The 13,332-nt window shown below is 40.3% G+C and overlaps 1 protein-coding gene across 5 annotated transcripts in view; it reads left to right on the top strand.

Moving 5' to 3' along the window:
* nrg2a (neuregulin 2a) overlaps positions 1-12,156 on the top strand; it is a 105,798-nt gene extending 93,642 nt beyond the window's left edge. For 3 of the 5 annotated variants that reach the window (XM_078787875.1, XM_078787873.1, XM_078787877.1), the window contains exons 6-11: positions 3,025-3,048; positions 5,088-5,190; positions 5,265-5,388; positions 5,923-6,050; positions 6,141-6,362; positions 9,397-12,156. In XM_078787875.1, coding sequence (XP_078644001.1) covers positions 3,025-3,048; positions 5,088-5,190; positions 5,265-5,388; positions 5,923-6,050; positions 6,141-6,362; positions 9,397-10,051 — 1,256 coding nt within the window. In that variant the 3' untranslated portion in view covers positions 10,052-12,156. The remainder of the gene's footprint in view (positions 1-3,024; positions 3,049-5,087; positions 5,191-5,264; positions 5,389-5,922; positions 6,051-6,140; positions 6,363-9,396) is intronic. The other 2 variants (XM_078787874.1, XM_078787876.1) reach the window with 1 other exon arrangement.
* Positions 12,157-13,332: the final 1,176 nt, after the last annotated feature.

Raw genomic sequence — 13,332 nt, 5'->3', positions numbered from 1 at the left:
CTCAAATATCTTACTTTTTATTTTTCTACACAAAATAAGATGAAAAAGAAATAAACAAATCAAGAATAAAGAAAATCAATCAGTAATGAATAAATAAATATAATAATAATAAAACGGCAAATAAAAACTTAATAAACCACATATGATGGGTAGACAAATTATTTTTTTCAGATTAAAATTAACAAAGCATTCTTAGAGCCCTGTAGACATGACAAAACACGACTATAGTCACATTTATACTCTTTTTATTTACAACATATTGCGCAACTGCTAACTCGCAAACCAGAGAGCTAGCGACCTAAACGGTAGCCTTCAAGTTATTTCCTTTAAACTTAAATAGCCAAAAACTTACCACTTCCACACGGATAGGGAGGATAACTATTAACAGTTATTTAACCTTTAACATGAACATTAATCAAACGTAATAATTTTTTCTGGGTACATGATACCATACAGCATCCATATCAAACTTGTGCGACCGCACTAACATTAAACTTACATATCAAGGTGGGGGCCTCAAACTAGTGTCCTGCGGGCCACATTTGGCCCTCGGGTTGTGTGTTTGAGACCACTGCTCAAGATTGATAGCATTTATTGTATGCTAACCAGATGTTGTCTTTCCCTGCACATGTCCATATTTTCGGACCGGTTTGGATTTTAAAACATATTGTCAATATATATTTTCATTTTATTGTGACTCTTTTAACTGGGCTCAGAGGACCAAGTGGGGGGTAAGTCATTGTTTATGGACTACAATACTGATAGGGGACGTCATGCAAATTCATGTGAAAAAATCAAAGCAAAAGTGCAAAGTAAAGTATGAAACTCTGGACTAATACAATGAGTGAAATTATAAACTGACACTTATTGATGTCCTAAATATGACATAAATGACATATTTACAATGCAAAGGCCAAACTTGGACATCATTCCAGATGGCGGACGTCTGAGCTAGCGATCTTGCTTACGCGTGGAGAAAGACGATATCATCTCAACATACTAATATGAACCAATATCTCATTTCTGTGCCAATATCATTGTTTCCATACTTCTTTGAACATGTTTTCTTAGCAATAATTAAACAGTAATACAGTAACAAAGACAGTCATTGTCTTATGTAATATACTGCCATTATATTTTTTACATGAGTCATGTAGAAAGAAGATATTTCCAACTTCTGAGCAGCCTCGAATGCAGCATGAGAGCCAAGTCACGTGTTCTGAAAGCATGACTTATTATTGCAGTCTTCCTGCGCATCATTCAGTCAAGTTAAACTAGTTAAGCCTTTATTAATAACTAGTGCACAGTCAGGAACAATTATGTCTTTTTTTATTTCTGTCTGAGATTACCATACGTTGAGTCCGTGTCCTGTCCTCACATGTCCATGTGGCTTCAATTCAACTTTCCAAATTGACCATTTGACATAAAACTGACCATTTCTGTAGTGTCCACACACATCCATTGTTTGCCGTATGATAGCCGTCCTTGGTCCTTTGTTCATTCTCATCTTATTTTAAATAGTAATGCACTCTGCTTAACATTCTAGTTTTTTTTGGCAGAGGAAAACGTGGTGTGTGGGAGAACACGGCGCTCTCTGCATTCAATTTAACTTTGCTGCAGCTGTGCGACGGCATCAAGGACAGAATTTATTTCTGGTTCTCATCCAGCTGCATGAGCACACACACACACACACACACACGGTAACAACTTGGAACTTGGGAATGATGAAAAACATCATGTTTAATTAAGCATCAAGCGTTAGTATGATCTTTCAGCAGCAAATATGCATGGCTATCTCACTTTTATGCAGAAAAAATCCACTCTTTTAATCAGTGCATTGACTATATGACTATTAACCTGGGGTTCTTCAAACATGCTGATCCACAGTAAAAATCCAGCCCGGCAAAGTCCCATTCAAACATGATCGATGCAGCGATTAGCCTACCAAGTGAACTTTAAAACACTGTTGATATTTCACATTTTCCACTCTGAATTATGACAATAAATCACTACTTCTCCCGGCGAGCATGCAGCCAACAGGCACACACAAGCACATGTGCACACGCATATCCATTCCGTACTTTAAGACCTGCTTCCTGCAGGGGCACCTCCCATCCCCGCGAGAATGGCTTTTGATCCTTTCGGACTAACGAGAGCGTGTCGTAGGAAAAGATGGGACTGGCTTGGGGACCGGAGATATGAACCCAGCTGATTGGTGCCGCCCTCTGATGTAACAACAGACTTGAACATTCGCTTGTTTTGACCTGCCTCTTCATGGGATGGGTGTGCTCGGAAACTGATTTTTTTTTTTTTTAGCAAGGTAGCAGGTAAACTAAATGCGTGTTTGTTGTTCCCGTTGCAAATGAATTGATATAAAGTGAATTAATTTGGTCCGTGCTCAGGCTGTCACCATCAAAAAAGCTATAATATCTAAATAACTCAAGATACGTAATAGAGAGCACAATCAACATTTAAAGAGCCTGCAGTGCTAGAAATGATGCTTCAAATTGTGTGGCGGTTGTCCATCACCATAACTGTTAATGCCAATGTTTTTTTGAGCAGGCACTAAATTGAAACCCTTCTGTTTTGCAGACCACGCACCCCATGACCATCGTATAATCAACTGTTTATTGAATTGAGATGTTAATTGGAGCATTTACGCACCATATCCTATGTCGCGTTTGTGTCAGTTCTATGGTTATCATCACATGTGTACCCGGTTCTGATTTTTTTGGCACTTCTTTAATAACTGGTGTTGACTGTGTTGTCACGTTCAGTAGTAGATAGAAAGAAGAACACTCAATCTAAATATGGTAGCCTATGTGTGTGTGTTTGTGTTTGTGTGTGTTGCATGATGCAGTGGCAATGTCCTGTCTTTAGATGTCACTAGCATTGTTGTCTGACTGTTACTAATTCAAATGTGTGTTGACTTTGTCCCACTACGTACGTATATGTCAGGAGGTGCCTCTTTTCATAATCTGCTCTTTTGTTTCTCTTTTGTTCTTCAACTTTCTGCAATGGCAGATCATCTTGGGATTGAATTTATGGGTATGGAACAACACATTTTGATTCTCCGTCCTGCATAGATATACTAAAAAAAAACAAACAAACAAACAAAAAAACTGACTGACCTGCATCCGTTCCATCTGTGGCGTGACCTGTGAATCATACCGTCCCCTCCATTAACCAATCAGTGGTCAGCCATACTGTAACTTGAAAGAATGTAAAAACCCTGCTATCCATCAAATATGATTAACATGGATGCCATCAGCTGCACCTCTCATACATGTGCATTGACTCCACTGTTTGACTCACAGTAGCGTATTTTCCACTTTTTCATTTCCTCATTCCATCTTTAACAAGCATGATATATCATGTTTGTGGCTGCCAGATGCCTTTCAACTCTCTGCTTTCGCTTTGCATATGCCATCCTTTTTCGTTACTCGCAAGATTTAGAACCCGTGTCTTGCCTCACCCCGTCATTAGTACAGCTGAAATGTGCCTATGAGGTATAAGACGTCTGCACTGATTGATTTATTTTTCAAGTGAGTGGATGCTGATAAGAGCATGCATAGCTATATTTAGATCCTACGTTCATGATTCCCTTCTGTTTGCCACTATTTCCATCCTGCTTTTGACAGCTCTAATTCTCTTCCAGCTTTTCCAGAAAAGTGTTTCAGTGACTTGGGGCTACAGTGTGTTCTCACAAGAATTTAGTAGGGGATTGCATTATATTATGTTTTAACGGAACTACTGTAGTCTTCTAATAAGACCATCTAGTGTATGCTGTGATAGAATGTCTCAACATCCATTCCGGTATCACAGTGCACTGCAAACACTGAAATCTACGCAAGATTGGAAAGTACTACAGTGAAAGTAGATAGAAGTAGTAGATAAAAGTAGATAAAAATGCAGGCCATTAAAATTCAACTGCTAAAACTCAACTGTGACTACCTGAAATCAATTCAACTGTTTTCCTAGCACCGGAACACATTTATAGCACTACACACAAGTACAAGTCTTAAATGGCTTATTTACTGTGATTATGCCTACTTATTGGGTAATGTGAGTTTAAAAGTGACTATAGGGGTGTTAGATCATATCTATAGGGCTCTAATAATGTTGAAAAAACAGATTTAGAAGGTTGTAAACAGGTTTGCTATGCACTAGCTATAAAAATATGTTTTTATAAATAGGGAATCTTACTTTACAGACATTAATGATTGTGTGGTTCCAAGTGTGGAACTAATTAACTGCAATAAACGTGGGATTGAAAAAGTATTTTTCATGATATCCAGGCATTTTAAGCTTGCATTACTGTTACTATTTTCCAGTCATCCCCACCAAAATGTACATTTTGTAACACAAAGTGTCTCAATGTATATACTTTAAATAAATATACCCGTATATATTTTCTCGTTATTATTTCAGGTTGTCTGCAGGTTTCAACAAATTCAATTCAACTTTTTAAGACTATAATGACATGAAGAACCCTGTGGATACCCCGTGTTTATGTATTTTTATTCATATTTCCTTTTAATCCTACTGTATAATTATACACAATTTTACTTACATCAGAATATTTTAGAAATATTATATACTATTTATTTTTATTGAGCACAAATCACTATTCTGACTTCCAGAAGCAATTTAGTTATTATTTTTTAATTTTTAATTCTGAGAAGGTTTAATACTAAATAGAAATATCCATGAGTTACTTTGTATACATTTTTGGGACACACATTATTTAAAATACAATTTTTTGTGAAATTTTGTGAGAACAGGCTCACCGATGTTGCCCCCCAAAATATTATTATTTCAAAATCATTTATTGCCCAGAATGATGATGTTCATTGGAGGTCAAAACTCATGCAAACTCTTTTCTGGAAAAGCTTCCTGGTTTAAATGTGGTATTTATGATGATGTAACACATGTATAATATGGTCAGGGAAGGTAAGAAGAAGTATACTTCACTGAGGAGATGTACTGTAGATATTTAGTGGAATGGAATGAAGAGACCGACTCACTGTCTTCTCTTTCCTCTGTCATTGTGCGTGTGCGTGTGTGTGTGTGTGCGGCATGATCAGAGGCAGAAGAACTCTACCAGAAGAGAGTCTTGACAATCACGGGTATTTGTGTGGCTTTGTTGTTGGTGGGCATCGTGTGTATGGTGGCCTACTGTAAAACCAAGTAAGTTCTCTTCATGGATGCATAACAAACACACAAAAGCAAAACAAAACAGCCACCAATGACTTTCGTAACAGGAAACAAAGAAAGAAGATGCACAATCATCTGCGACAGAACATGTGTCCAGAGCACCCCAATCGGAACCTAGCTAATGGACCCAATCACCCAGGACCAGGACCAGAGGAAATCCCCATGGTAGATGTGAGTTTAAAAAAGATATAAACTTTTGGTTATGCGATTTGTCATTTAAAGATACAAAAGCCAGGGTATATTAACTTAAAGCAAAACATTCTCTCCTCTTATTATTGTAATTAACTGGCTTTTGTGGCGGTGACACAATTGGTATTGCAGGAAACTCTGTTTTTGTTATTAATCAGTTCCAAAAAGTCACATGAAAAACCAAACATACAAAAACTAAGACAATTTTTCCCACAGGAAACATTGTAAATCCAATTAACCAGTTCCAGACACCAAAAATATACAAATACATAAATGACAAATACCGAGATTGAATTCAACATTATACGTATTTCAGATTCTTTATCAACGTTCTCACTTGCAAACATTTTTAGCCCCATGGAGGGTTATTTAGCGGTCACACTTTAAAAAGAGGCCCCAACTGTATTACAGTAGACACCCTTCTAACATGTACACATTTTAATCTTATAGGATTATATGCAAACTGCATAATGCAGCCGAATGAAAGTGTACTGTACTGTATGTATCTTGACTTAGTACTTATCAAAGAATGTACCAGCCACTGAACGAGTCATACGGCCTGCGACGGAAGGATCCTTCCCTGCCAGCCACACCTCTTCCAGATCTCACAATTCTTCCACGCGAGCCCATTCATCAACTCACAGGTAAGATTGTGTCAAGTGTGTATAATTTATAGAGGAGAGAAAATAAACATTATTATTATTATTTTTGTGTATTATTGTGCATTGTCCCAGACCCGAGGAGCGGACGTGGAGCCTGGAACATTCGGATAGCGTCCTCTCTGATTCGCCGGGGATGATGTCATCATCAGTGGGGACCAGTAAATGCAGCAGCCCCGCCTGCATGGAGGCACGGGCCCGGCGGGCCGCACACTGTGCTTACAATGACTCCCATCGGCCGCCACTCCAATATGGGGACTCCTTTGACTCCCTGGGAGACTCTCCACACAGCGACAGGTGGGACTTAGGCTCTTGGAAGCCCTCTGCAGTTTGTCATGCTAATTTGGGTGCTACATAAAATAAATTAAATGCAATAAAAATTTGATCTGTGTAAAGATAAAACAAGCTACCTGAGTCATAGGCGAGTATTAGCAACTTTTTTGTGTACGATTACGCTATTTTTTTCCAGTAATATAACATTTTTTAAGAGACTCGAGTTCAATTCCATCATTGTCCATGATGAGGAGTTTGCTTGTTCTCCCCGTGCATGCGTGGGTTTTCTCCGGGTACTCCGGTTTCCTCCCACATTCCAAAAACATGCTAGGTTAATTGGCCACTCCAAATTGTCCATAGGTATGAATGTGAGTGTGAATGGTTGTTTGTCTATATGTGCCCTGTGATTGGCTGGCCACCAGTCCAGAGTGGACCCCGCCTCTCACCCGAAGACAGCTGGGATAGGCTCCAGCACCCCCACGTGATCCTTATGAGGATAAGCGGTAAAAAATGAATGAATGAACATCACCAGCTATTTCTGTGTCATTTTCTGTTACTGTTCTTGAGTATTGTGAGTTTACCTTGTTGACTGGCTTGATCCCAAACATCTCACACATCTCACATCTCACGTGCATGCATAGCATCCAAATCAAATGAACAAGTGCCAAGCTGACAAGCTAAGTCTTGCATTTTCTACCTTTGTGCTCTTACTTCAGTCGTATACAGTATATGTATGACAACAGGACAGCCTACAGAAATGATATCACAACACAGCGTATAAACAAAACATGTAATGTGGGCTAATTTTTTATTCATAGTTGTTCATATGCTTCTTCTTGTTTCCTAGTCAGTACAAATTGGTGTCCTATCGTATTGTTTAGGAGTGGACCTGTTAGGTCTCAGTAGTTGCGTGTGGCACTGTGTCACTGCACCAGGAAAATAGTTCTTTGTCTTAACTGCTACAATAATAATGTTGCTGTCGAGTCAAATTGCATGGTGAGTACAATAAATGTGTGCTACATGCTACATGCTACATGCTACAGCTTCACTACGCTGCTGAATTTTAAGACCATAGGTCTGAATTCAAATGAAAGCCTCTCGCAAACCCCCAGGCAGTTCTATGTGCCCTGCGGGGGGGGGCCCGCCCCACTATTTGAGTGTGTCATTGTTAGCTCCGACATGGTACGTGTTTTTTATCTGTTTTCCTCTCTTCAGAATGCACAGAAAGAAAGACCTGTGGGGTCTTTATGGATGATGGGCAACATTGAACAAAAGTCTTATCTTATTCCAATAAGGTTGTGTCAAAGGTTTGATTTTAGTGTTTAAAAGGGTTATTGCCAGGTGCCGAATATCATCTGAAATACCTCCTCTGCCTTAGGACATCGTTTTTTGTGTGTTTTTACTACTCACAGATTAATGTTAAGATGACATTCTTGGCCACATTTGGAATGTATTTACATAGTACTGTGTTTTAATATTAACCACCATAATTGCTGTTTTTGTCATCTGCATCCCATCAGCATCACCTACAAATATATAAAAATACTTAATTTAAAAACACAAAAACGGACCTTTAATAGACCCCTGGGGAACACCAGAGGAAGGTGGTGTTCACACAGCTGGATCACATCTGCGGTATACAACTGAAAGAGTTTTCAATTAAGCAACATCATCAACAGAGAATCATCTGTTCATGGTTACTTACACGAGGAATCCATGCCAGACTCGGGCACTCGATACTGAAATGTCAACACTTTATGCTTTAAATTAATTAATAATTATTGATACTTTTGATACTTCAGTCATTTGAATGTATATCATTAACGGGAACACAGTGAAAAGTCACTAAATGATTGTCTAAATGGTGGAATGTTGGTGAGGACTTTCTACTGCTTTCATCAAGTGTGCAGTGGCAGAGTTACGGGGTGGCCATGGCCACCCTTGGTCACTCTCTGGCCACCCTCACGGCTGGGGGACAATTTTGACAACCGTGGCTCTGTGGTGCAGAACATTAGTTCAGCATATCCGTCGTTTCCGCTTGGACACATTTCACTGCAGCACACAACAACTGGACAGCTGGCTATTTAGTAGCGGAGCTGTCAATAAAAGCGCTAGGTAAGATGTTCATGATTACGTTGGTCAGATTCCGTTCCACTATGCCAGGGGTCGGGAACCTTTTTGGCGAAGAGAGCCATGAAGGCCCGATATTTTAAAATGTGTATCTGTGAGAGCCATATACATTTTTTTAAAACATTGAATGCAATAAAATGTGTGCATTTTTATGTAAGACCAACAGTTTTAGATAATGGGCTCTAATTACGTAGACCAGGCACACTACCCCACGCCAATGGGGTGTGGCCAGCACACTTTCGTGAGCAGCGCAGTGTCTAATAATAAATCAAATACTTGTTGCCATTAATACAACTTCTGCTGCTGCATAGTTTTGCACCGTACTCCGTAGACGTATTTCATTCTTTTGGCCATCTTCGTCAGAAGGCTTGGTTCTGCAGCTTTAGCTATTTGACTAAAGGAGGAAAGTTTACATTTACATGTTTTTTTGACATCTCAATGACCGAGGTAGACTACAGCATTACCCAGTAATAATCAAGTTTTGGTGTTTGACCTGGAAAATATCACCAGGAAAGATAGATATGCTTGGCCGTATTGCAGCAGAATATAGATGGACGAATTAAAATGCATAAGAAAGTTGTTGATTTTGAATATTATTTTAACAGTCATTTCTGTGATGGTTTACTTTAAAATGTTAGCAAAAATAAATTTTTATTGTGGTAAGAAATGCTTGAGAGCCAGATACAGTCATCAAAAGAGCCCTACCTGGCTCCCGAGCCATAGGTTCCCTACCTCTGCACTATGCTGTTTTCGGACGAGAGGCGGGGTACACTCTGGACCGGTCGCCAGCCAATCACAGGGCACATATAGACAAACAACCATTCACACTCACATTCATACCTATGGACAATTTGTTAATTCACCAATTAAGCTAGCATGTTTTTGGAATATCTTTAACAATTTCTTCCCCTGTTTTTCCGTCCTGCAGATATGTGTCAGCCCTAACGACACCAGCGCGCCTCTCGCCAGTGGATTTCCATTATTCATTGCCCCCGCAGGTGCCTACCTTCCAGATCACTTCGCCCAATGCCAGCCATGCCATGTCCCTCCCTCCAGCTGTCCACAACCCCTACCCTCTGGAAGACGACCAGCCACTGCTGCGCCGCTACCAAGTGCCCCTCCACGACGCCCAGTGCCAGGAGGCCTACCGGCAGCAGCGGCGCTCCTATCTCAACGACAGCAGAGGCAGCCTGACCTCCAGCCCCTACAGGCTGGCGGACGACGAAGACTATGAGACCACCCAGGAGTATCTCTCCTCCAGGGAGCAACCAAAGAGAAGCGGGTCCAGCGCACCCGATAGCCGGCGCTGGAGGAGATCCAGACTGAACGGCCACGTGGCCCCCCGCGGATACGAGGCCTCTCGGGAATACGGCTCCCGGAGCTGCCTAACAGGAAGTGAGTCTGAGGAGGACGGCGAGAGCACGCCCTTCCTCAGTATGCAGAACATGAACGCTGAGCCCTCCACCATCTACAGGCCGGTGGACAGTCGGACTCCTCACTCGTCGGGGCGGCACAGTGGGCATGGCAACATGCAAACAAGACTCACACACTCCCGCTCCAAACCGGACACTACACCCCATTAGAGAGTGACCATGAACCAACAAAAAAAATCAATATAGTATAGACCTGCATCTATAAGAAATATTTTTATTTTATATAACTGACAGATATTCTAAACAAATGAAATATTTATTTTCATTTTAGCAAAAGTTGTCTACTAGTTAACAGCAAAGACTTTTTTATAGGGAAAACTCTATTTATATGTACATTTTGATTTACAGCATAAAAAGATGTGCCGGTTTTTTCACGTTTAAAAAAAAAAAAAAGTAATATTGTGGTGCCTTTTGCTGTTTGCAGATGCCAGAGGGCCAATGGAGGTTTTTGTAGCCTTTCTTATACGGACGCCTCATTTTTTTATACACATTAATTTGTGTTGGTTTTTTTTTCCCCTATCTGGTTGATCTTTTCCTTTCTTTCCGAGTTGCATCCTTTGAGGAGCCCACTTCCATTATCACGCAATATAAACCACTTTCATCACAAAGTGTATGTTTACATCAATGTAACTCACCTGTAGGGTTGATCATTTGGGATCCAATAGAATGCCTGATTCATTAATACAATGTAGATCCTTTTTCTTTCTTTTGTTTTGCCATCTGATTTTTTGTGTGTGTGGAGCGAGTGTGCGCGCATGTCACTCCGCTTGCATGTGGTTGTTGATGCAGTGGCGCGTGCCGGTGCAGAGATATACAGAACCAGTGCTTTATCAGAACCCCCTCCACCCACCGACCTCCCTCCAAGCAGACGCAGGTGAAGCTGCGGTAGGTTGTGTTATGTTACGCAGGTCATTGCTTGATGTGTTTACAGCTAGCCCCCCCACCCCCACCCCCCTCATCTATTCCCAGCCTGCACCATAAAGCCCCCTCTGCTCCACCTCCTTGCCTTCTCTGCAGGCTTCCCTCATGTGAGAGCCTTTTTTTACGAGGCCCACAAACACCGAGCCGCTTGGCACAAGGTGACCCCTGCCATCGGAGGTGGTAGGCCAAACCAAAACACCGCATCTGTTTTCACTCAACTCCCCATACCTCATTTTTCTGTGTCCGTTCTGGTTTTTTGTGGTCTCTCTGTTAAAGGCCACACAGTGTCTCAGGATTTCCACCTCTCATGTTAACATGTCATACATACAAGTACAAAGTCAAGTACGGAAAAAAACAAACAAAAAAACACGTGGAGTAGCTGTGAAAGGGATCATAAAATGCAAAAATATGCAAACTTTCTATTTTGCTGTTTGATGACGTCATTTTCTAAGAGGTGACTGTGGTGTGTGTGTGTGTGTGTAGTGTCGAATGAAAACGATGATCATATGCATATTTACACCAGTTATTTTACTTCTTAAAAAAAGCCATCTAACAAATTTGATTGTTTTTTTTAATCACTCGGTTTAGAGCGCTTTCACTTTTCCGTGCACACTTCCAGTAAACGTAAAGTAGCATCCAAATAATGTCTCCTCCGATAGTACTGTGTACCTGCCGCTTTGTCTTATTGACAGATTTAGTCATGTCGAATCCAGTCTGATACTTTTGCAAGGAATCCAAACCATTAAAGCGCCCCCCAACTACCCCCCCCCCCAAGATAATTCATGTTTATTACTGTTAATCATTACAAATAGATGATAAAGATTTGTTCTGCACTTCTAACTGCTATGTGGTAAATGCACAGTGTGGTCATGTTATAGAGAATGGTCTTTGGTCACATGTCATTTGCAGACCCCCCCCCCCCCCCCCAAAAAAAAAATAAGCCACCAAGTTGAGGTCCTACCAGGCACTCCCTGCTAGTCTCCTCTATTTCCATTTTAAAAAGTCCACCTGACCCCTCTTGGCTTGAAACTCCTCTCCTCTGCATGTCCTCGTGTCAAGGTTAGATGGGTGCATGGTTTTAAAAAAGGAACAAAAAAAATAAAGAAAAAAAGAGAAAAGCAGCAGACTATTCTTTTCCAGACATTGGAAGTGTATTTCATTTAACATTCAGCAATAAAAAATAAGACCCTTTCCCCTCCCTTTTCCTCCTCCCATGTCATTCCTGGAATATGCTAGAAATAAAAGAAACAATGCGAGATTGTCATAGATTGTAAAATAAAATGAAAAATGATTCCACCTGTTCATATGAGAAAAATAAATCTTTATTCATATCATTTTATGATGGAGTTATTTCTGCAAACGTGTGTGCTCTGCAACGGAATTGAATGAATAGGACTGTGCACAAAATGACACTTAATGAAAGAACACACGCATTTTATTATTAGATTATTTCCCTGCTAATGAATATTGCTTCACCGGAAAGATTACCGTCATAAAAACAAGCATGTCGCACTGGCTTAAAGTCACCACTAGATGGCGCCGCACTTCCAAGACCATACCGCAATTTGTGGGAGGAAGTGACGTGCTTGCTGAGGGCACAGTTATGAGGAAAAACAGTGGATGTTATTGAAGTATCGTTTAAATATATACAGGGAGGTAGCAGGTTGAACAGGAGTGAAAGTGAAACCAGTATTACTGTATAATTCAAATCAAAACCAAATAGGAATAGTAGAATATGTGCACATGGATTACAGTGGCAATGCCATCCACCCTGCAGTCAGACATTAACTTGCAGCAAATGTATGTGAGACGCCATGTGAGACGTATGTGAGTTCATGTTTACCATAGAAAGTGGAAAGCTGTGTCAAAATATAACTGCAATGGAGCTTTGAGGCATAAATGATTTGAAAAGTTGTGACATAAAGAAGGTTTATTGGGTGATTTATTAGCTCTGAGCAGCGTGAATTAACCCAAGAGTAAGCCGGTAGTGTGCGCGTTGCTTTGAGTTTTAATATATCAAGTGACCGCTGGATGTCGTTGTTCTGCTACATTCAATTTCTAAACAGTGACTGTTGTTGAAATGGGGACTTTTTACACCAATTTGGGGGGATACGAGCATCAGATTGATTGATTTTGTAATGAAAATACACTTATTAGATAAATTACAACTATTTAATGTATAATCTTTGTATAAGGTGACCAGTTTTACCAATCTCAACCAAGGTTACTGCCCAAAATAAAAATGACATCATGTTTACCAGGTGACCCTAAATGCACCATGCACCAATCATACCTCAAAGGTGTCAAAACTTCAAAGGGCCGTTATTGAAAGAACAATGGATGAGAGATGTTGTCAACATAAAAACAGGATCATTTCGATCCGTTTATGTTAACATTGTGGTATTGTCAAGTCACCATAAGCGTTTTTGCAAAAGCAAATGTTTGTTTGTGTCAAAATCAATTAAAAAAAACAACAACAAAGGATGGCGGGGGAGAGGTGCTTTAAAGGC

The sequence above is a fragment of the Doryrhamphus excisus genome, linkage group LG21, assembly GCF_037039965.1.
Source record: "Doryrhamphus excisus strain RoL-2023G ecotype Guam linkage group LG21, RoL_Dexc_Guam_v1.1, whole genome shotgun sequence".
Lineage (NCBI taxonomy): Eukaryota > Metazoa > Chordata > Actinopteri > Syngnathiformes > Syngnathidae > Doryrhamphus > Doryrhamphus excisus.
The sequence above is the reverse complement of the archived record's forward strand: the minus strand, read 5'-3'. Positions and strand labels throughout refer to the sequence as shown.